This window comes from Rhipicephalus microplus, chromosome 3 (assembly GCF_043290135.1).
Source record: "Rhipicephalus microplus isolate Deutch F79 chromosome 3, USDA_Rmic, whole genome shotgun sequence".
NCBI lineage: Eukaryota > Metazoa > Arthropoda > Arachnida > Ixodida > Ixodidae > Rhipicephalus > Rhipicephalus microplus.
The window spans coordinates 82,934,092-82,957,816 of NC_134702.1; the positions used below are offsets into that span (position 1 = coordinate 82,934,092).

The 23,725-nt window shown below is 44.9% G+C and overlaps 4 protein-coding genes across 6 annotated transcripts in view; 2 read left to right on the forward strand and 2 right to left on the reverse strand.

The window, feature by feature from the left end:
* The window catches only part of LOC119173011 (histone-lysine N-methyltransferase SETD1), a 49,238-nt gene extending 42,903 nt beyond the window's left edge, over window positions 1-6,335 (reverse strand). Inside the window, exons 1-7 of one of the 3 annotated variants that reach the window (XM_075889890.1) lie at window positions 6,186-6,335; window positions 5,990-6,070; window positions 5,811-5,888; window positions 5,128-5,264; window positions 4,477-4,581; window positions 2,763-3,033; window positions 207-1,960 (exon numbers count right to left, since the gene is read on the reverse strand). In XM_075889890.1, coding sequence (XP_075746005.1) covers window positions 207-1,960; window positions 2,763-3,033; window positions 4,477-4,581; window positions 5,128-5,262 — 2,265 coding nt within the window. In that variant the 5' untranslated portion in view covers window positions 5,263-5,264; window positions 5,811-5,888; window positions 5,990-6,070; window positions 6,186-6,335. Of the gene's footprint in view, window positions 1-206; window positions 1,961-2,762; window positions 3,034-4,476; window positions 4,582-5,127; window positions 5,265-5,428; window positions 5,668-5,810; window positions 5,889-5,989; window positions 6,071-6,185 lie in introns of those variants that run through there. The other 2 variants (XM_075889891.1, XM_075889889.1) reach the window with 2 other exon arrangements.
* Window positions 6,336-7,496: 1,161 nt separating this feature from the next.
* On the forward strand, window positions 7,497-9,642 carry LOC142803803 (uncharacterized). Its single transcript, XM_075889892.1, has one exon. The coding sequence runs from the start codon at window positions 8,148-8,150 to the stop codon at window positions 9,096-9,098; it is 951 nt and encodes a 316-aa protein (XP_075746007.1). The 5' UTR covers window positions 7,497-8,147; the 3' UTR covers window positions 9,099-9,642.
* Window positions 9,643-19,549: 9,907 nt separating this feature from the next.
* LOC119160002 (DNA repair protein RAD51 homolog 3-like) lies at window positions 19,550-21,240 on the reverse strand. Its single transcript, XM_037412766.2, has one exon. The coding sequence runs from the start codon at window positions 21,181-21,183 to the stop codon at window positions 20,251-20,253; it is 933 nt and encodes a 310-aa protein (XP_037268663.2). The 5' UTR covers window positions 21,184-21,240; the 3' UTR covers window positions 19,550-20,250.
* Window positions 21,241-21,341: 101 nt separating this feature from the next.
* Window positions 21,342-23,725, forward strand: part of Argl (Argininosuccinate lyase) — a 39,803-nt gene continuing 37,419 nt past the window's right edge. The window contains exons 1-2 of the mRNA XM_075889895.1: window positions 21,342-21,468; window positions 21,567-21,671. Of these exons, the coding sequence (XP_075746010.1) occupies window positions 21,460-21,468; window positions 21,567-21,671 (114 nt within the window). The 5' untranslated portion in view covers window positions 21,342-21,459. The remainder of the gene's footprint in view (window positions 21,469-21,566; window positions 21,672-23,725) is intronic.

Sequence of the window (23,725 nt, forward strand, 5' to 3'; positions counted from 1 at the left end):
TTTAAGCTCCTTACGGTGAGGTTTAAGGGCATGGTTACATATAAAGTGAGACTTCAAGTTCATCCTGCACATTTTATAACCAGGATCTCACTGATGTCATTTAAAGATTTTGTACGCGTACAATTATACGCAACAAAAAAAGTTCACAATGCCCTGCACACACTGTATAGAAAAGCAAGGCAGAAGATTATGAGCGCCACATATACCTTAGATGCAGCAGAAACCTGTTCGTCCCACCAAACTTCAAAGCGCTTGAATGCGTAGCTTTCCACCATGCGCTTACAGATGTCCCGTTTCACAATTTCCCTCAGTTCCACCACCAGGGCGTCTAACACGGCACGCACTGTGGGTGCATTGGGGTCTGTACTCATCGTGCCGGGAGGCAAGGGAGGGCTGTTTGCCCTGGCAAAGCCAACACGTTGCATTGGTGCCATAGTGTTGTACCACTTGTAAGGTGACGGTGGCATCCGGGCTGCCGAGTAGTCAACACGGCCATACTGCGCGGGCGTAGATGACGATGGGTAGTAGTGAGGTGGGTAGTGATGAGAGTGCGTTGATGCTGAGCTGTAATGGGGCAGTGGCGGTGGCGGGTAGAGAGGATTGTAGGCTGGCATGTGCGGCGGGGGGTGCACAGCGGCAGCAGCGGGTGCCGGTGCACTACCGTGGTAGCCATAGGTCGAACCAGAACGAATCGGCGACGGCGGAAGCGGTGGCTGCTGCGCATGTTGAGATGGTGACTGGACTCCCGACCCCATGCCAGGCTTCCAGATGCCCATCTGTGCCATCATCTGCACTTCCTGGCTCGGATACATGGGGTGTGCGCTTGGATAGACTGACACAGGTGCATACACAGACGACGTCTCTGGTGTTGCTGGGTAAGCCACTGCAGCTGGACTTGCAGTTGCCTCCTCGGTGAGGTACATGCTGGGATTTGGGGGTTCGGGCAGCGGTGCATTTACTTGCAGTTTTTCTTCACCACTGCTTAGTGACGAGAGTGACATACGATCGTCGTCGTCATCGTCCGCGTTGTTTGCAGTGGCATCTTCTTCTTGTGCTGGCTCTGGCAGTTCATCGTGAACTGGTGTTGAGTCTCGCGTGCTTGACACTGACTGGTTAGTTTCCTCGCTTGACTGCATGGTCACATCAGCACGACGGTCGTCAAGCTCAGAATCCGAAAGGTCCCTTGTCCTCGCCTCTCTCGTTATTCTAGCCCAATGATGGTACTCCTGCAGTGATAAAAACGGTGATGGTGGAGTTGACAGCAGCTCCATGGCTTCGTCGTCTTCTTCAGGTGGGGGAGGTGGAAGCTCGTCCCTTTCTGGCAGTGGAGGCAGTGGGGAAGAATCGGGAGGCAGAGGCGGGAGCGAAACCGCAGCCAGCCCGTCGGAGCTTTGTGGCGTGGACGGCACCGGAGAACTCTGCTGAGGAGCCGGGGTTTCACCGAAAGGTGGACTTGCAAAGGGCGGCGCACCTGTGTCTAGAAATCCGGCCCTACCTTCCGTCTGCTTCAACAGGAGCTCTATGCGGCTGTCGAGGCTTTCGCGAGCAGGGCTCTGCTTGGGCGGTGGAATGGCGTCGGCGTGGGGGTCCCACGCGGACCCTTGCTGCCAGGCCACTCCATCAGAACCCCATGATGTCCCAGAGTGGTTCACATCCCAAGAATGGGAAGGTGCTGCATATTGAGATGACGAGCAGTAGGAGTAGCCACTGTCATAACTCATTGGGGTTGACTGGTTGGAACGGTACGATCCCGAGCCATAATCTGAGTGGTTGGAGTAGCCGTAGTCAGATGGTGGGGGAGGGGCGGGAGACGGATGGTGGACTCTTGGTGCAGGTGGTGGTGTTGGTAGCATCTGCGACGGAGTAGGAGGAGGAGGGGGATCAGGAATGAAAGGTGTTGGCTCTTGAAACTTTGGACGGTCCGATGACATCTCCTCGTAGAGCCGCTGGCACTCTCGACCTGTGGAAAGCACAAATATAAAGGCATGAATTACATTTTCTAATGCGGAGCCAGTTTAAAGCGAGCAGGTGCTGGCTAACTAACTTTACGAAGAGGAAAGACTTTTCGTTCCGAAGAGGAACATGCATGTGCGAAAAGTTTTGCGGAGGAGTACGATAAAAAGCCTCACAGTTTTCAGAGGTTCGTCCTAAAGTTGCAGCGCAACAACGGCTACCTGCTTGGGCAAATCGGGAATGCCGATCACACGCCTCTTTACTTCGACATGCCTGGCACCACAACCGTCGAGAAGAAGGGGGCGAAGCAAGTTCGCGTGCTGACATCGGTCCACGGTAAAACTACAGTGACGGCAACGCTCTGTTACACATCAGATGGGCACAAGCTTTGCCCGTACCTCATATTTAAATGGAAGACGCTCCCGAAAGGAGTCGTTTTTTCGAGTGGTGTGATCGTGCAGGCCAGCGAGAAAAATGGGTGCGCGTTGCAATCGATGTCTTACGGTTTTTTTTTTTTTTTGGGGTGGAAATCGGGTGCGCAATACAATCGAGGGCGCGGTAGAATCGAGTAAATACGGTAACCTGTCATGCCAATTTTTCTTGATGGTTGACTAACTCGCCCAAGCAACCACGTTAGTGATTTTAGCAGTTCTATGTTTCCTAGATTTGTATTGAAAATGATACAGTTCAAAGTACAGTTCAATATAGGTGGCAGTAACTATAAATCTGCAGTCGACAAGGTCTCCTGTATGATTACTTGGCCTCTGTCAATAATGATGTATGGTCGCAAGCAAAAGGAGCAAGCTCACCAAAAGGGTCGAGGAAAACATTGAGGATATTGCCCATGACTGAGGAGAGATGCATCTTCTCAACGCAGTAGCGGGCAGATTTTGTGGTGGAAAATATGACACGGGCCAAGCCCAGGTGTTTCCGCGTTCGTGCATGGTAGTAGACGACAGACTCGTCAATCTGTCCAAACTTCTTCAGGAGGTCATCCAGGAACGCTTTGCCAATGTTGTCATTAAGATTGGTGAGGGTCACCTCCAGTGGTGGTGGTACTCCCACATAGTGCTCATCAATCTGAAAAGCAAGAAAGAATGATGCACTTTGACGAGTACTTGACAAAACATGCAATGTAAACAAATCGACTGAGAAATCTGAAATAAGAAAACTTGCCAAAAACATAATTTTTCAACACCCGCAAAGCCCCTGTCTGCCTAATTATGATTTCCAATGTTCGAAACAACTTTGTTGCTAAGAGAGACTCGTCCGTGGTTGTGGATGAACTTAGATCGACTTATTTGTGGGGTTTAACGTCCCAAAACCACGATACGATTATGAGAGACGCCGATGAACTTAGAAGACATAGTTCTCTAACATGCACCTAAATTTAATTGCACAAATGTTATGCCCTAAGAGGAACATAGCCACAATGGCTGGAAACCAAACTCGTGACCTATGTTCAGCTGCAGAGGCAGCGTGCCACAGGTACTGAGCGGCCGAATCCTGTCACTACCTTAAGCAAAGCATAACAATTAACGCACCATCATGTAAGGGAGCAGTGAAGACACTATAAACAATTGTTTTTCTTGTGGTCCTATGCAGCTTCTTATTGCTCTGACATTTCCACTAGCCTGAATGAAAGAATTGTGCATATGCACCTCTCAGCTCAACCGCAGTAGCGATCAAAGGCAACACAACTGAACTGCAAGGGAGGCAGTATTGACATGCTAGATGCAACATGAGATTATGTTCAAGAACAGCTCTCTTTCCTGTTGTAGATGGTGTGTGGGCTAATTTACCACATAGCAAGCTTTATACTACACTTCACCTCTTTAACATATTTGCAATGTACACACACGGTAAAGCCAAAACTGCAACATAACAGGCACAACAAACAAAACTTATCGTCATCACACGCAACTAGAACTGATTGGCCGACGCTGTCATCGATGGGAACATCTGCAGTACATAGCAACCTTATGTTCATTCTGAGGATTCATGACATTTGAGGTTCTAAATATGTGGCAGCACATCACTTATACTGTGACTATGTTTCAAGCAACAAACATGATCTATGATTATTGGTTATAGCAACGAAACAGGTTTTGGTAAGGCTAGTGCATGCACTTGTGAAACTACAGCTGCTTCTCCACACAGTGATTGCCAGAAGACAAGTGCACAAGCTCTTTCAGTTTCACCAGACAAACTGAGTCTAACCTCAATTAAGACAATGTACGATGAAAACGGTTTCTCTTGAGATCTTTGTGAAGGGTGCAGTGCACAAGTGGAGTTGTTAGTCAAGGTCCTATGTGATCGTTATTACAAAAAAATGGAGCTCCGCAGTTTGAAGTTACATTGTTTGTATGACTGTATCAAGATTTACATGTGGAATGGGTCACATTCCCAACATACTGCGGTGTTTGGTACCAAAAAGCACAACTAAACATCAAACAGCCGACTGCTTTCAAAGGTTAACCAGGCCGCAATGCAAGAAGCACTAGGCACCAGCCATTTACACACCTTAAACTTAGGAACTGGCAAATCTGCCACTTCGGTTCTCGCCCACAGCAATGTGAGACGAGACCTCGGATCTCGAACTTGAACAGGTGGGTACAGATTCTCTTGCTGAAACAAAAAAAAAAAATAATAAGACATGAGCAACGTGCAATGACGTCCCTTCTTTAGATAAGGGCGCAACAATAGAACTAGACCGGTTCATAACAACTGGAGGTGTAGTATACATGCAACACTTACGCCTGACCAGCAATGCACTCTTTCAAACACTCAAGTGCACCGTAATTTTTAGATCGTGCTGAGCTACGAAGCACTGCACTCAAGTGAGGGAAAGCTGAGCAAACATGAGGCACAGTTGGTGTTGCAGCCATGTGCGATGTGATGTGTTTCGGCTAGCTTTCACGAGCTGAACGAGGTATGCATGCGGCGGTAATGTAGCAGACATCAACATCTCCTCACGGTGCTGCGCACGTCATTACTCAATGTCGCTCATGCCATCGGTGGGCAACATTGTCATTCTAAGACACCGGATAGACGTAAACACGGCTGCTAGTCAGCCGAAACGCGCGCATAGAGTCGCAGTGCCAGTGCACGAAGCGAGTCGCGATCCAGCCGGCGGCACGTTCAAAAGTAGCCGGTCCCAAGGTGGCATCGTACCCCAGGAACAACTCCATCGTATCTGTAGACTTTCACGGCCCCCTTTTTCATCGCTGGATCCACGAGCAGCTTGTAGTTCCTCTTCTTTTTCTCCCCATGGCTGACGTCCTGTTGAACGGGTCGAACGCCATTCATTGCTGCAAAAGTAAACAAAAAACGAGTTGGAACGGTCCTTAGCACACAAATTGGTCGAGTTAAAGGCTACTCTAATGTAACGCAGCTGTCGGCTTTTTTCATACTATCTGCGATTAGCGAGGGACAGAAGTCTTTGTGCATCGAGCAGCAGCAAAAGCTACACCACCTGAAAGCTTGGCTAGCTTCGCATTCACGCGGATCGGCACAGCCCTGTTTCATCAACTAGAGTTCTTCGACGTCCTCGCCATAACACAGCCCGGCTGAAACAGCAAAGATGGGCTTCGTATTTTACAATAACCACCGAAAGGTGTTTTCCAACTGGTCCGCATTACACACAAGTTCGCCTCTCCATCTCTGTGGCGTTACCAAACTCAGACACTCAAAGGAAAGTGGCGGCGCCTACGTAGCAGCAGTTTCGTATGCGTGGATCGCAAGTTTCGCCAAAGTTAATTGTCTTTAAAACTAAAACGCGTGTTTTTAGGCAGCCTTTTATTTGTGTTATACTCACATGCGTATGGGTACAAAGTTTTTGAAGAGTAATAACTCACGTTTTTAAATGCGGCAATATTGCTTGGATCTGGGAGCTGAATAATGAATTCGGGCCAGCAGAGAAGGGAAGTTGGAATCTACAAACGATACGTGAAACAAACAGGCACGTTTTAAAACATTGCGATCACTCGTTAGTTGTGGTGACTACGTAATCGTACAGGGTGGAGATCATTTCTACCTAAGTGACCGCGGATGGACGCCCACGCTTGGTCCAGTAGGGACGGGTGTTTTGTTGCATTGAGTAGCTCTCTCGTCCTCCCTGAAAGGCTAAATGCTCGGTAAACATTCCCACAGCACGTGGCATAATGAGGAAAGAAAGCAAGTTTATCAGCTATTCCATGCAAATCATAACATTGCACGGTGCAAGACAGTACCTCTCTATCATAGTGGAAATTCATCCGTGGGATAACCAACTCAACGATATCGCTGCTGCTTAAGACTATCGAACGGCACTTCGTCAGTGCTGTAGACCAAGACAGGAAAACCGACTGATGCTGATGCACAATCTCGTCGCTAAAGGGTAGTTTTTGCGTTGACACGTTAGTACTCAATCAGCAGTTGATATTTCTGCTCGTGAGAGAGCACTGCTGTCGCGGCTGTGCGTCGTTGTTTTTCGTCGGTCATGTGCTCAAGACGTCATTCGCCTGGTGGACCTTAGGGTAGTGTGTGGCAGATCGGGCACATGGGCACGTCCCTGTTTGTTCCAACTGTAGTTGTTATTCTGTTTCGGCGGTGTTATCGAGAGAGTTGGTTGTTGGTGTGGTGTGCAACGAAGTGTTCTCGCTGGTATCGATTGAAGTGGCACAGTTTCCGTTTTCGGCCTTTGTAACGCCTCATTTACGTAACTCAAACCAGACCGCAAAACGTGACTAATGTTGAGGAATTTCTGCAGTGCAATCATTACTAAGCATTACTGCTGAAGGTTTGTGTATTCAGATCGATTTTAGCCTCAAGGTCACGGATGGCGCGCAAACTTTCGCGGCGATGACTGCGTTGACTTTCGTGCAATAGTTGCTTGCGGGCGAGTGTTGGCACCAAGGCATCCAAGTGTTGCGTATTTTGTACATGTCAACGTTTCTTGACTGGCAGATATAGTTGTGAGAAATGACAGTGGTTCATACGGCGAGTACAGTGCAAACAAGCTTTTGGCACAATAAATGTTCCATGTCTTTTGAAGCAGCTATGCAGGCTTTGCGTACCAAAGTCACACGAGAGGAACGTCCGTCGTTCGTGACCACCTGACGTTCTCCTCAATGTGCATTTTGATTCGCACGCATGCAATGCGGCTGCCGCAATTAGAGTCGGGGATTTCCGGCGGTGAATAGGAAAGCGTATGCATGAATCAAACGATCTATTATGCAGCCCTGTCGCGTTTAATTCATTTATAACGCAAGTTATAGTGACACAAGCACTATCCTCCTTGACTCGTAGACGCGTGCGCATAAGATTATGTTCTAAAAACGGAGCCGTTCACAGCTGTTACTACGCCAGGGGCCATCAATACAACATTGGACAGCTGTATACGTTTATATTGAGACTCGAACGCATTAGGATGGCTTCACAATGTCAAGAAACTGCGATGCAACAGATGCTCCCCATATGGCTCCAGCAGTTGCTGCGTGAGCCACGCAAATAACGCAGAAGTCTACAGGTGCCGTTGCAGCATTTTCTCAAAATTTCAGCTGCTGGAGCTATGAGGGCTACGCTCGTCTTGCTAGGGCTGTGATTGCTGTGGTGCTGTAAAAAGCTAATTCGTGGCGCTAGTGTACACATAGAATAGGTTTGTTTCAAAAAAGTTTCGTGACCCAAACTTGCGCAACCAATCTCAAAGGCTGCATATGCATTGCGAGCATAAGATTATTTTCAAGACCAGAAGAACAATCAATTCTCACCCCGAAAACTGAAAGAACAAGTAACGGTGTTTTGATAAAATACAGCATTATCAAACTTACACGATGTATTTGCTGTTTTTTATAGCATCGACGATAACAGAAGTGCGAGTAGGATGTGTTTGCGTCAATCGCTCGAACTTTATGACCTGTGAATTCCGACTTGTGTGTGTACGTGCCTTTCACTTTTTCTTTTTCTTTTTTACAATTCGGCAAGGACACTCATGTTGAGTTTACCCGATGCCGACCCGATGCAAAGTGTACTTTAGCCGTGCTTTAGCCCCATGAAATATATGGATTAGTCCCTGGATTGCTGGCTGGCTTACGGCTTTGCATTAATTCAAATTTACATCGTCCAGACGGCAGAAGGTTTGAGCTAAAGCAAAGCGTAGTTTAGACGTTTAGTTCACCCAAAATTTGGTGGTTCAAGCCGCGACAGATCGAGTAATGCCGCCGAAACGTCGCAAAAGTTCGATGCAAGGCAGTGCGTCAAGAGCCCGTGATCGTCGGAGAGTGGACAAGGACGCGGCTTACCGCCGCAGGAAGCTGTGCGATTCTCAGTGGCGAGCCGAGTATTCCAGCGGCTTCGAAACGCTGCGCTGCCTGGTGCTAACTTCGTCGGTGCGTGACCGACGGCGCCGGGGCAGGCACGCCGTGCTGCAGACGATATGCCAAAGGCTGCGTTACGTGGAAGGCCTCATCTCCGAGCTGCTCGCGAACAACACCGACCGCCGAGAGAAACCGCGCAACGTTGTGGAAGTGAGGAGCTGGTTCCTTCATATCGTCGAGGCGGAAGTACCGTGGCTGACGATGAGAGAGCCATGTCGCAGCGAACAAAGCTCACAGGAGCTACTGCCTTCGCTGGAGGTGTTGGAAGAATGCGACCAGGAGGAGTTCACGGGTGTGCGCGAAGCCGGCAGGGCTGGCCAACGCGCCGATACCGCCAGTACCGCCAATGCTGGCGCAGCCGCCATCAGCGAACCGTCAAGCCCGACAATTTGCCAAGTCTGGCGGAGCAACCGCGCCGTGGAGGCCGCCATCATGTCATCCCCGACAATGAAGAACCTCATGGAGAGCTTCTACGAAGACACACCTTATCCAACGAGCGGGCTCAACTTGGCGCAGATCGTTCCCGACGGGACCATGGTTCTTGAGGCTTGCCCGCCGTCCGATCCCGAGGACGAACATTTGGTCCCAGTCTGGACGATGAGTGCAGACTTGCCTTCCACCAGTCTGGACGCCTCCTCCGAGGCGATCGTATCGGAAGACCCTTTTATGAGTTCTACCATTGTGCACTGTGCCAGCAGTCCTCACAAGCTCAATGATGTTCCCGATTGGTCAGCTGAGGTAGAGAACACAGGTCCTGAACTGGAATGGGATTCTGATGCCAACGTCTAGGCAGCAAGCATAAACTTATTTGACGCAGCCCTCTGGTTGGGCAAAGATAACTTTCCTTTGTCGTTTATGTAAACACATTTTACTTGTGATATTACCTGCGTGATACAGTTAGTAATGGTTTCAGTGACAATGGGATTCCTACGCCAACATCTAAGCAGCCGGCGCGAGTTCATCTGATGCAACCCCATGGTCAGGCAAAGATAACTTTTCTTTGTCGTTATTTACGTCTACCCTATGCCAGTAACACTTTATATTAGTAATATAACCCCTGTGATACAGTTAGTAACGGTTTTAGTGACAATGAGACTCTGATGCCAACTTCTAGGCAGCGTGCCTTCTCAAGTGCTTCTTTCTTTTGTCATTGTTTACGTCTACTCGATGCTAACACCTTATACTTGTGATAGTCATTAATGGCTTCTGTTGCATCTGTGAACGTTATCCTGCTGCTACAGACACTTGCAAGTTACAATACAACTGTGACCTCATAGAAGTTATGTATTCACTACCACAGTACCTGAGCTTAATAAACACACTTTCTCATGTCCATGTCATCTTTTTTTTAATCATGAACGCTTAGACACGTACTCTTGCTGAAAGCACGAAGTGCTTTGTTATATGTTACGCTATATGTGCACGAATTGCTACGCTATATGTGTGCTCAAATTATAACCTTCCTGTCCTTCCTCTTTCAATCCAATCTAAATCATATATGCTGTGCCATTCGATTTGAGAACTGACTGTAACAACGGTTTTCATTGTTTTCAGGGAAAATTGCTCATGCAACAATTGTTTCTGAACAATAGACCCCTCCCTGTTTGCAAACAGTGTGACGTCACTGCGAGTGCCCCGTCCACAATTTCCTCCCTCAGGAACAGCTGCTGGTTGGCAAGAAGTTCTGCCAGCAGGATCTTTCTGCATAGCAGCGCTGCGTGTATCGACATTCCTTCGACATAAATTTCTACGAATTGTTATTTTATAAAGTTACAGCTTTTAAAGGGAAGAGTCACTGCCTATAATGCATGATTCCGTTAGCTTAACATGTGGTGATTTTGCTCGTCATAGATGGCAGCCATAAAAAAAATCTTATCCTGTTCAAAAGTGAACATTTTGCGTGTTTACGGTGACTGGCGCTTTAAGAAATATTTGTATGACATAAGTATGAATGTACTCAATTTCCGTCACGACATGCACACTGCAGCATTGGCGGTGGCATAGTTTCGAGCTGCTTTGCTTAAGGCCATAGATAAGATTCTCAGTCAATGAACGAAATTCTGACCCGAGATGGAAAAAGAAAACCAAAAACAATGAAACACTTTTTGCCAGATTATAGGCTGAGGTTAACGAATCCCAATAGCTAAGAAGTTCTCCCCTATGGCATTCCTCTTAACCCACTGAAAATTTATGAGATTTTAAACCCTGTAACTTAATTACATAGATGATCTCTTGTGCAGTTACCTTACTGCATCTGATACCTACAGTGTATTCCTACATTAATTTGCTCTTTAAAACCTGACACACAACTTGTAGTCTGCATTGTCACTTCATAAAGATCGAGCCGTAAAGGTACAAAGTATATAAGAAAGAAGAATCTATGCTGTTTCCATTAAGACGTATGAAGTCTACGATAATACAAGTTATGCATTTATTGGTTTTCCATATTCACCGTGCTGCAACGTATATATATGCAGCTTCGACAAAAGGGTATGTGTTGTCGTATTTTTGAGCCAGGAGATCATATGCTGTTTTTTTCCTGCACGTAGCGCAAACGCCGAGATGTACCCAATCGTACATGACCTCTCGAGTGCTTTACATCCGACTAAAATGTCGAATCGTGAAGTTCTGTCAACAACCAGTGACTGCCTCCAGCTCGCAAAGAGTGCCAATGTTTTCGCAAACAAGACGCATCGTTATTCACACACACACCCACACACAATAATCTCACTTTCAGCGTCCGTGAATGTGAACCAGTGTTGTCGATGCCCTTCAATGCACACATGCATCACAATAAACGCTGGACATTTTCAAAGATGATGCTGCTATTCCTCACTCGGGCTGCTACGTGCATTTAGTTTTCCAGTCAGGCAGCATGGAAAGTATTTCATCATGTAGTGTACCACATCTAATTTGGCCACAGTAAGCAAAAGTTCAACCTTTAAAAAAAAGAAAAAACTTGTCCGGAGCACAGCGTGACCGTACCATGCTAAGGCACCAGGGGGAATGTTCTGCCGAACGCCGCCTGGCACGTGCTCTGGTGACGTCCCAGTGCGACTTACCTCGGTAGAGGTCTATTCACGAGCTGTAATGCACCAGTTCTCAACAAGCGTGTGCAGTGAGCTTGAATACAACAGCTGCGAACCATTGAATGAGAACAATTAAGCATTTAGCAATCTAAAGACTCGTTTATAATTAAGGCAAAGCAACCACATAAACCACACCATGTTTGTAAGTATTTGAGAAAAATGTGCAGCGGTGTGGTATTCCTGTGTTCTGGACATGGGCTGCAGCTGCAACCAGGATGGAGAAACACTGCCACTGTGTTGGACTGCTGTCACGATGATAATGCACTAGACACGACCACTATATCAGTTCCACACTTACAAGCTCTGCAGTTGACTGATACGTCTACATCGGTATGACATCAGGTGCACCGACAAACTTTGCTCTCTTTTCTTTATTTTAATCCAAGACAATATGCAGGGTCTCTATCTAAATGCCTGTTTAGAAAAGACATATTCAATTATACTACTGCAATGCAATTTACCTCAAATATCTTTCTGGCTAAATTTGTACACTCGAACACTTTCATCACTGCAGAGTGCCAGCACAAGTATACAATGCTGAAATTTTGAGAGTAACAAGAAAACTTCAGAGAATGTTGAGGGCAATGCAGCATGCAGTGAAATAGAAAACGATGGGTGTAACAGTAAGAAACCAGGAGACAGCAAAGAAAATTGTAGAACACGCAGGTAACCAATATTCTAGCAGACATTACATGGAAGAAAGCTTTTTGGGTAAGCCACGTAATGCGCAGGAACTAAAACTGGTGGTTGGTTATAACAATGAAGTGGATACCAAGAAATGGGAAATGCAGCCGAGGCTGGTAATAGAGTGTAGGCAGGGAGATGACATTAAGAAGTTTGAGAAAAAATACTGCAGACTCTCATTAAGTGGAACATGAAGGGACTGAGAACATATGTTCCATTTAACAAGAGTTCCGTTTACTGAGAGATGAACAGCGATGCAGATTGTGGGTACGGAACCAATCATATTGGAGGCAGTTGTTCCATCTTAAGCAGCTGTTCCATTTAACAGATTTCTGTTTACTGAAAGTCTACTGTAAAATGTAATCAGCTTGCATGAGATATGATGAATTGGAAAACATTGATAGAGGCCTCCGGATTAAACAGGCCATAGCTACTGACCAAATATTCGAAAATTTTCCAGCTGGCTGTGCCAAAGAATGGTACATTCAACCCCTTCTGCCGCAAGTGTCGCTGTATGCCATATTTGCTGCTGCAAGAAGGTTAAAACCAGAGCTCATGTCGGTGTGAATGCGTAGCGTGAATAACACGCTCCACAAGTGACACAGGTTGAGCAAATGGCTCAAGCTCCGATTTAAAATAGTATGTCTTATTTATGCCATTGCCATTCTTAAATCTTGGGCTTTTTCAATGAATCCTGCAAAGCCACAAATAATAGCATTCTACGTGCCATATTTTGAAGGAATAAAGAGAAATGTCACCATCACTTTTGCTATAGGACTTTAAGATCAATAATGTTTTTTTTTTTTTGCTACGTCTACATTACTGCACTGCATTACTGGGCAGCATTATGTCTGTAGGCAAACATCAGCTAGCCTAAAAATGCATGATCTAGCATTGTATTTGTACTGACAATGACCTATTAAGCACAAGAAGTATGGCATGATATTTTCTAGCAAAACATAAGAGGAGAGAGAAAAAAAATGAAAGACAGAGATGAAACACATGAGAAAATCAAATAAAAGGAGAGAATCTGTCTACAACAGCACAAGGAGTGCTAACGATAACTATGGTTTTTCATTAAATTTCCATATTTTTAGAGCTGCTTGAATCTGGGAATGCTGTTTTATGTAATGTTAGTTTTCTAAAGCTTTTCAAAATGCATATGATCTCACAGATGGTGGGCAATGACCTCTGTCCTCACAAACTTCACATTCAGAATTTCTAGCCATTTCCACGAGGAAACTGTAGGCATTTGGCAAATCTACTCCAGCCCACACTTTATACTGGTGTCACACGAGCACTTTTTATCACAATCGAAACTAATCCAAATTGTGTTTGTGACCAAGAAGTATGGCACTGCTACACGATCTGAGCCAGATTGAGTTTGATACAGACATCTGCCAAATCACCATCATGGAGCCTGATTGAAATGTGAAGATCACAATCTTCCTGATCCTGATCTGGTTTGATCGGTGATTAAAAGTAATCGTGTAGCAGCAATTGATTCAAATCGGCCCTGATTATGATCAAAAGTGCCCCTGCGACACCGGTATCACACAGGAAGCTTAAGTAATGCTGAAGGGACTGGTGTGAAATGAAAAAATCTGCAATTCCTGTTGGCATCTCAAAGCGTGCATAGTAAAGGGAGGCATAAACCATTATAAATAATTCTGCAAACAAATAAACAAAGCACATGCAGTGTACATTATGAACAGAATCTTACTGACATCTTGACCCCTGTACAATCAATGCGTGACACTACTTTACTATATATAAAGCTAAAATTTTCAGTGTTATGCAAGAGCTTGAAAGAAAGCTAAGAAACCATGCAGAGAGATCGAGCTCAAAAACACAATATCACAAGAAATGATGACGATAGAGTATGGCAGATTTTCACGATGCCATCAATATCCATCTAGTTTATTGACTATTTTTTGGTCTAGCAAGCCTCCCCTTCTCAGTGCGAGCCTCCCCTTCTCAGGGTCTCAGTGCGATTCCTTTATACACAGAAGACAAAGCCCCTTCGTTCACATTCATCTAATAAACAAAGTCAGCCAGTCCCGAAGACGGTGGTGTAACACTGCATCTCGAAGCACTAGCTGTTAAGAGAATGAGAGAAACCTGCACACGAATTAAGACCCAGGTGTTCCAAATATTATCTCTGGCAAAAGAGGAGCACATGCACAATCATGGCCTAATATAGAGATACACTTTGGCGTGCACAAGACCGCAGCCATCCCCCCCTCCCCCCCTTCCCTGTCGGTGGAGTAGAAAAAGGACGAGCTTCCGAATGGATGCCAAAATGAAAATGAATCAATGACATGCTTCTTAAAATGGCCTCCCATTAGTGCCCGGCGCTGCAGTGTAAAATTGGAAAGTATGCAGTTATTTGAGTGTGACATCAGGGGCCTTTGCAGACGCCTACTGTATAGAACATGTGTAGCCATAACCCTAGGCATCAAAAAATGACATGAAGGATCCCGTTGAGCAAGGGCAGGGAGCAGAATCAATGCCCCCTTTTAAGTGGTTTGGGGTGAGAGAGTTGCTGCTCTCCCCTGCCCCTATTGTGTGCATGCCTATGGTGATATAGCTGAATTAGGCTACTAAGCTGAAAAACAAAGCTTTGATCCCACCATTCTTCACATATTTCTGTGTATATAACAATTAACGAGAGATTCAAGTGAAAAAGACAACATTACTTCTAAAATTACATATTTTTCATTTCAACTTGCTTTCACAAGCTTGCATTCTCTACTTTCACAACAAAAACTGAAGATTGTAATTAAACTCGCAGTACGCAAAATGGCCTCTAAAGAGCACAAGGTGGTTACCAAAAACTAAAATGAGCTTATTGTCTAGAGTGCCCTGGAAATTATAGCCTGGCTGCTTACCATTGCGGTTCACATGTGAAGTTCACTAAAGTCACAAGGTCAAAATAACAATGTTTGCCAGGCTCTCATGATGGAAGAAATCGTTTTAAAAACACATCTTTGCCGCATAGATGAGCTGTGCCTTATGCCTTTAAAATGCATTTTTCTCTAGATCCATTTTTGGGCAACTTCTTGAGATTAGACATCATGTTTTTAGTTTTTCTGATAGTCAGATCAGAATGGAATGTCGCCCAGATATTCTTTCACATGGAAAGGATGCAAGTATCACCTTTAAAACCTCATATCATCAGTATAATTACTATGAAGCTAAAGCAATCAATTAGTATGGGCTTAGGATTCTAATAAGTCTGAGATTGCAATTTTTCTTGTCCATTAAAGTCTTATACGCACTTTTTTTATGGTTATTTGCAGTCTACAGTTAATGAGCAGCAATATGAGCCATTGATGGCTCAGAACCACAAAAGTTTAGTGGCTTAAAAGGTTTGTCCAGAACGAACTATATTTCATACATTGTCATGGCACAAAACAAAAACTGTGTAACTTACTAAAAAAAAATTACATATTTGAAATCAGCATAAAAGCCTATATATGCAGCAAGAAACATGACTGCCTTAGCCAACAAATTCACGAAACATTTTTTTCAAATCACCGTAAAGCAGACCATACTTGCTTTAAAGATACTTAAGAAGAAACTCGAAGTATGTCGAGCCCATGCACATGTAATAATAAGCGATGAGAATGAAGCAGTGAAAACGGTAGATAGAGACAGAGGTCCCAAAGTTTATAGCTTTTAGCAAAACCAGCCTCCCACAGTCAGTCTTCTCAATTGCCGAGTTGTGCTAAGTCTTGAAAACGCCATGACTTGAAATGATTGAAAGAAGGTGTTTTTCTTGATAATGGTAACATCGTGGACTGATAGAAGAAGCATTTAAACATTTAGACCGGAAGAAATAAGAAAAGATGAATATCTTGACAACTCACAGCTTGCAAATGACATTTCAGCAATGACAATGACAAATTGAAAAAAAAAAACGATCGAAGGTGATAAAATGACAAAGAATTAAAGTAAAGTTGAGGATGAATATACAAAAGACAATGTTATTGCCGAGTCATCCGGTGAAAGTGTGAGAGTTTGTGACAGACAAACGGAACCTAGAATCTGTAGAAGCGTTCATATATCTAGACATAGAGGAGCTAAACCACACAAAAGAAGTTCACCAAAGTATAAGGATGGGCTGGCACATATACACTGGAAATACTTAACTCATGACAAGACTTACTACTGTCGTTAGAGCGGAAAGTGTACAAACATCTTTTTTTACCAGATCTAAAATATGAGCAAACACTTCAAGGATAGTAAACTCAATCAGAAAAAGACCGCACAGCTTGTGACGGAAGGTAAAAATTATGACCAAAACAAAGAACCACAAAGACACCACAGTGGGTCACAGAACAAGCACATGCCGCTGACATCCAAGTTTATAATAACGGGGCTCTGCGACTTTTTCACAGCATGGTCAAAAAACACCACTGATCAGTCTTATAAAATAGTATGGTTACAGTGCAGCTCTGTTTGACTGTGAAGAAGGGAAATACAGACGAGAGGATTAGCATTCAACTTCCAAATTTTGTTAATTGCATGACCCTACAGCACATTACATAGCTCACCTTGTTGTATACGTGTACTGCATGCATGAAAAAAACTGTAAGCTTGTGGCGCATCACACATGACCAGAAAATGTATCTTCAAGCAGATTGTCAAATAAACAATCCTATATCAGCACGTCACTGCACACACCCAAGAAAATTGAGCTGTATTACAGATCAGGCTATGGATGGTGTACTCGCACAAGTCTTCGTATAGTTTGCAATAGAGTTAGTTTCAATAATATCTTTACTGGTGTATTTTCTTCAGGCTCAAACAGAGCTGCGCTATAACCATACGATTTCATAATGCACTAACCCACCCAATCTAGAGTACTTGCTGATCAGTAGTTGGGGTTCCTTGACCTCAGAAAAGACAAAAAAAAAAAATGTTTTGTCTCTCTGACTTCTGAGGACATGCTAGCCAAACATTAGAGCGCAGCGTGCTACCTATAATTTACAATCAATTCTGAAAGTATGCCAGAAATCTTTCTCTTTTCTTTTTAAAAACTATGCCACTTACCCAAATTTCACACCATTGGCCGATTTGGGCATCACGCGCTGAAGAGTCACAGCAACTGCCACAGGAAGCCACCACGTGCATGCGCGTGTGATTACACTGAAAGTAAACCATCATTCGAAGAAAAGAAAGTTCTTAAAGGTCACAAAGCACCAGACCTCTCTTCCTCGTGCCATTCCTCCCTGCTTAACTTCCAGCATGCTCATGTGGGCTATAAAAGAGAGAAAGTGATTAAAGCGTGCAACAAATCTCTGCAACTACCCTCGTACTTGACATGTTGTGAAAATATACGTGGCGGTCGATTAGTGAGACGATAAACTACTTCAATGAAACCATTAGATGGTTACTTAGAAAAGCAAGGATCCTTTAAGAGGGCGAAATGGACCTGGGCAGGTCACGTCATGAAAGGGACAGAAAGCCAATGGTTGATTGATCGATATGTGGAGTTTAACGTCCCAAAACCACCATATGATTATGAGAGACGCCGCAGTGGAGGGCTCCGGAGATTTTGACCACCTGGGGTTCTTTAACGTGCACCCAAATCTGAGCACAAGGGCCTACAAGAAAGCCAACCGTCAGTTTAAGTGATGAAATGATTACGAACATATAGGAAGCATAGAAAAGCATGGCAAAGAGCTAGATGGAGTGACAAAATTAGAAAATTTACAAGCATAAATTCAAATAAGCTCGTGTAGGTCATAGTGGGCTGTAGATCACTGGGATAGGCCTTCATCCTGCAGCGAACGTAGGAGACATTGACGATAATGATGAATAATATCGTCCATGAGTATTGGTTGGCAGGAGTTTTTAGTGGGGGGCAGACACCTATGTTACACCTTGGCTGGGGAAGAGGTGGGGAGCTGGTATAGCTTACGGGGTACAAGTGCCATTGTAGAACTTGAGCATCTTTATGGTGTAAAAGTAGCACAAAAAAAAGATGAGGACAAGAAAGTGAACACCACAAGCACCACACTTTCTTGTCCTCGTCTTTTATTTCTGCGCTACTTTCACGCCATGAAGAATCAGTACCAACTCGCTCGCCTCTCTGTTCTGAGCATCCTAGCAAGCGCAGTGGAAGAAACACAAAAGAAAGAGAAACACGAAAAGCATACATCAGCTCTTAGGCCTTTTGTGTTTGTTCTTTGGGTTTGTTTGTGCTAAGATGTCCTACAACCATGAACTAGCCTGAATCTCTGCATTGGTGGTGCTTGAAGAAGGCCAGTGCCCTTTTTGCACCCTCCTGCCGACGCCCATGACATCTTTCCCAACAATACCCCGATGGATTTGCGACCAAGCCGCATTTCCCCAGAGGCGAGGTCACTAGTACCGAATTCAGAGTTTTCTTCTCTGCATAGCAGCACATGCAACCTGCACAGTGACTCATTACATTGAAAGCACTGCAGAAATTTGTGTTTGGTAAGGAAACAGCGTTTGATAAGCATTCATGGTTGGCCGTAATTTTAGGCCTGACTGTAGAAATCAAACAAACTCTAAAAAACTTATAAATTACTCCCAGTCTGAATTTGCTTACTGCAACATCAGCAGACACTCCCAGTGGTTACTGCCAGCATCCATGATGGCTTGTTCCTCACATAATAAAGCTTAAACACGATATGTACTCTAAAAAAAAATTGTTCAGTTGGTAGCTCTTTTTTGTATAAAATCTACCACAAAGATGGCACATCCAACATGCCCACACCCACACATTCATTCATACTGTCTATCTAGTGTGTGAAAAAAAGTTATGTTCATGATAGTGTTGATTGATTTGATTGATATGTGGGGTTTAACGTCCCAAAACCAACAAATAATTATGAGACGCCAAAGTGGAGGGCTCCGGAAATTTCGACCACCTGGGGTTCTTTAACGTGCACCCAAATCTGAGCACATGGGCCTACAGCATTTCCACCTTCATCGGAAATGCAGCCACCGCAGCCGGGATTCGATCCCGCGACCTGCGGATCAGCAGCAGAGTACCTTAGCCACTAGACCACCGCGGCGGGGCACATGATAGTGTTTGTAGATAGCTTCATTTATGTTAACATGCACAAGTTTTAAATGGTGCATAAATTACAGTATTCATGTAATGAATAAACAGTTGGAAATTAGTGTAGCATATGTTTTGGTTGAGTGAATGTGAGGAAATGCACATGTATGAATGAACCACTTATGCGCTTGAGTACTTTTCTTCCTACAAAAATTAAAACCACACGGTAATTATAACACACAGCACATAAAAATACTCGGTTAATTTTCACCACTTTCAGTCTGTTAGCATGCACATAAATCTCACTAGAATAATAAAGTATTAGACAGGTGGTGATAAAACTAACAGTGTAATCTTGCTGGTGCTTCAGTAAACTTATGTACAGCAGTCAGAACAGAGCTGTTTCTTGTGTCTAACCGACAAGCTTGAAAGGTCGAAAGGTTTTATTGATACGGCTAAGCCCAGATTACTATACTAGTATGCATTATGAAAAGCATTCTACAAAGCGAGGAGAAGTGGCAGCATGGTGTACATAAATTATTAATTTTCTGGTTCATTAATAAATTAACAAAGGCCAGTTCATGAAAGAAAATTCACAATCATTGTTATGAAAACGATAGACACGCTGCTCTACAGTGGAAACTTGCTTAGCGTCAACCCACATATTCAAGAAATGTGAGTTACTTGCAGCCTTAGTGACAAATGTCAGTATTCTGGAGTGGCGCAAGTTGGCAACATTGCAATATTTACAGACACATTTCATAGAACAATAAAGCACTTTGACAAGATAAACAGGCATGAAAAAATGTTGAACTAGGGATGTCCGTGGAGACACTTCAACAAGGACATTCAGAGCTTCGTCCTGCTGTCAGAACATTGGCTGAAATGACAACCATCGCTCAATGATTTCTCACTACTTCAAGAATTCATGCTCCCATGAACGTCCACCATGTTATGATAAATAGTCTGTGACCAGATAAGCGCATCAAAGAAGGCCAACATTATTTAACGTGAAATTGAAATAAGTATACTCGTCCATTCCACAGTATACACTTGCACCGGCAGTAATTTCACAAGCATGCGGGGGTTCTTTCACATTTACCCATGGCGCTTATAGCTATCGTGTTTAGAAACCATCCGTCTCTTCAACGATACCTTCACGTTGTATTCTAAACGACACCACGGTACGTCCGAAAGTTGGTGCTTTGTAAAAGGTGGCCTTGTAGAGACCGTCCTCTCCGGCGAATGTTGTCCTGTACGCACACTCGTGCCCGAAGCCCTGTCCCAAGGCTGGAGCAATCACGAGGGACGACGGGTCGCTGTGACTGGGCTTCATGGACAAGTGATTAGTGACCAGCACGGCCGCACCGCAGTTCGCGATTTCGACGAGCTTCTGCGTCAGTCCGCTGAGCACTTTCTTCCTCTCGCGGGGATCGTGAAGCTGGTTCCTCAGGTGAAAGTCGAAGCCGTCTAACACGACCAACGTTATCTCCTCCTTCGCTTCACAGTTTCTCAGTCTGTCGGGCAAAAGACTAACTGCGGCCACCAGTTGTTGCCACGAGTCGCACAACGTGTAGCGAAGGCCGGCTCCGCCATCGCCACGCGTCACACCGCTCCTCTCCTGCCTTCTCGAAGTTCCCGCGAAGATTTCTCGGTACCGCGCTATCGTGAAACCTCCCTTCGAATCTACGTAAACGGTCGATTTCTTCGACAGTTCGTTGGACGCTGCCACCTGCATGCAAAACTGGGTCTTCCCAGTGCCGGCGGCGCCTGTAACTTCGATTATCTTGTGTCGGGGAATGCCACCGTCTAGCATAGCGTCGATGCTGGGAATCCATGTCGCTATGCGCTGTGTTTTTTCACTGCGTTTGAGGCACTCCAAAGCGGTGTTAAACGTGAAGACGGGAGTCTCGCGCCGTCGTTCGAGAACCAAGGTCGCCTCAGCCGCGAAAGACGGACCGGCTGCCATTAGGTCGTCGTCATGTTCAATACCAGCCTCTTGAAGACGCCTGCGTACTCGCTGCGGCAAGATCAGAGAGCAAAAATCGCGTTTTGACATCGCGCTGGGGCCAAGTACCGACGACAAACTTAAACGCGCACTTCTTGTTTCGCGGCTTCGTACATTTGGCTCGACAGATCACTTGCCTACCGGCTTGGCTTGACTGGAATGTCAAAAAAACATTTGGTTTCAGTTTCGTTTTTTTTTTTAGCTTCATACCGTGTTGTAGATAACATATCGGCTGGCTCGACTCTTAACACCTCGGTCGTTTATTATCTGCCTCACCTGTGAAGACGACGGTAAACACGAGAGCGAAGCCCCAACGGTTGCCTCAAAATGGAAATTGTGAGTGTATGGCTGCCTGGAAGGGGATCATTCCTCAGAACGAGCGTTTATTGACTTGTGGCACTATTATTAATTTTACTGATTTATCTTTCCTTCAGAATAAACTATGGGGTGGACGGTTCTCTGGAAAAACCAGCGACGCTATGGTAAAGTTTAATAACTCCATCACCTACGACAGAAGACTGTGGAAAGAAGACATAGAGGTGAACGATTGCCTGTGTACTATTTTGTAATGTCGCAGTGTGGCTGCAAGATCCCCGAACTTGAGCATTCGAAAATTAAATATTGATAAATTCACGTCGCTTCAGTTTACGACTTGGTTTCTGTTGGCGTTCAAATATTATGTTGCAATATATATTGTAGAGGTCTCATTTTGTGTAGCCTCCCTCGAGTATGACCACATGCAAATGTGCCCGTTATACTTCATTTATAAACAATGCGGTGGCGGCTATGTGTATATGCTGTCACATCAGACTGTTTCTTATTCGATTCCCTGTCACCTCGGTACTTTATAATTTACTTCTGCAGTTTAACGAACCCATTTGGGGTCAGTATTATTCAGTACTCTTCCACCGTGGCATGCCTCCTGATTACAATGTGGTTTTGCATCGCAGAATCACATTTTTGTGTTCGTATCTGAAAATTCCGCATAACAGGTAGAGGGCCAGTCAAAAGTTTCCAGGCCACGCTGTCATAGGCATACATGTGGGATATTGGCCTGGGAACTTCTGACCCCCCCCCCCCCCCCGTACGCATTTTATTTAAATACCATTAATCAAGCTTTGTAAGTTTGTAATAACCCTACGATCCTTGATGAGCAGAGTTATAGGGCAACACACGTATAAAAATCGGCAGGTACTACGCACTTGGTAATCAACGTTATACGAAGCATGCGGAGGAAGGGTGCCTGCATTGTAAATTTTTATTGTGTGAAACGTTACGAAATGACGCTGAAGATATGTATACAAGTGTTTCATGCACAGTGATTTGTGTAACAGTCGCATATGTTTCGTATCGTAAGTTACACTGGCCCTGCTTGAGCAGTTTCGCGTGGATGACGTCACACGGGCAGTGACGTCACATGGCTCACAGCTGGCGTGCCGAAGGCCTGGGAGCTCCTAGTGACGTGTCGCAAGTGGGCTGGCGCTTGACCCTTGTGAGACCGCTCACTCACTGGTTGCTCACTCATCTGTGGTTCGCTCATCCGTTGGTCCGTCCGTCCGTCCATCCATCCGTCCGTCTATAGTTCGTCCATCCGTGCTTCGTTCATCCATTCGTGGTCCATCCACCCGTTCGCCCGCGGTCGCCCATTAGTCTTCCCGTCCGTCCGTGTATATAACCAAATGTTTACACTTGCGTGACGATGCCAACAGCAACATTCGTGTTAGCAACACCAAAAGCGGTAAGCTAATATGTAACACTTCCGCACGCGAAGATGGTAGCCCTGGACACTGCTACATAAATTAACTTCAATGTATGGCGCTCAACTACAACTGACATGACTATGATACCGACGAGACGACGGCATAAAAAAAAACATTTGTAATGTCTACAAAATTGGATAGCCAGCATTGCAGCCATAATGAACGTTTCATCAACATTATCTTTGAACAGCGTGTTTTCCTAAAGCATTATCGAGACCTGGCGTGGTTCTGTGGTAGAATAATCGATTGCCACGCAAAATGCTTGGGCTCGATTCGTGTTGGGATTCATGACATTCATTATTTGCATTCGTCTGGTCAATGCTGATTTTTTTTTTGTAAGCATTTATTAGGGGCGAAGCTACTTATAGCAGCACCCGTTCGTCTTTCGTAGTCGTAGTAGTAGTCGTAGTGTGTAACCAGTCTTACATATTGACCTCCAAAATGGTGCTGGTGAAAGATTTCTTCTGTGCGTTGTTGAACAATAAAAAATTCGCAGCGTGCGCGTTAACTAAAAGCCGAATTCTCCTGTCTCTCATTCCCCCTTAGCAGCCATTGGCATGTACATTGAGCACTATCTGACAAGAAAGGGTTGCTACGTTACACTCGCTGGGTATTACCTCCTTGGTTTTAAAAAGGTTTAGCGAGCGTTGGGCCGCAGTGCCATGAATACAGTGAACTAGTATATACCATGAACTCGAGGTGGTTAAAGGTGGGAAGTAGACACGAAGCGCAAGCCGTAAGGAAGTGTGCGTGTGCCACCTCTCGTTTAGTCCTTGGAATGTCCGCCGGATGGCGGTGCATATGCGGAATACATGATGAAAAGATGCGAGATG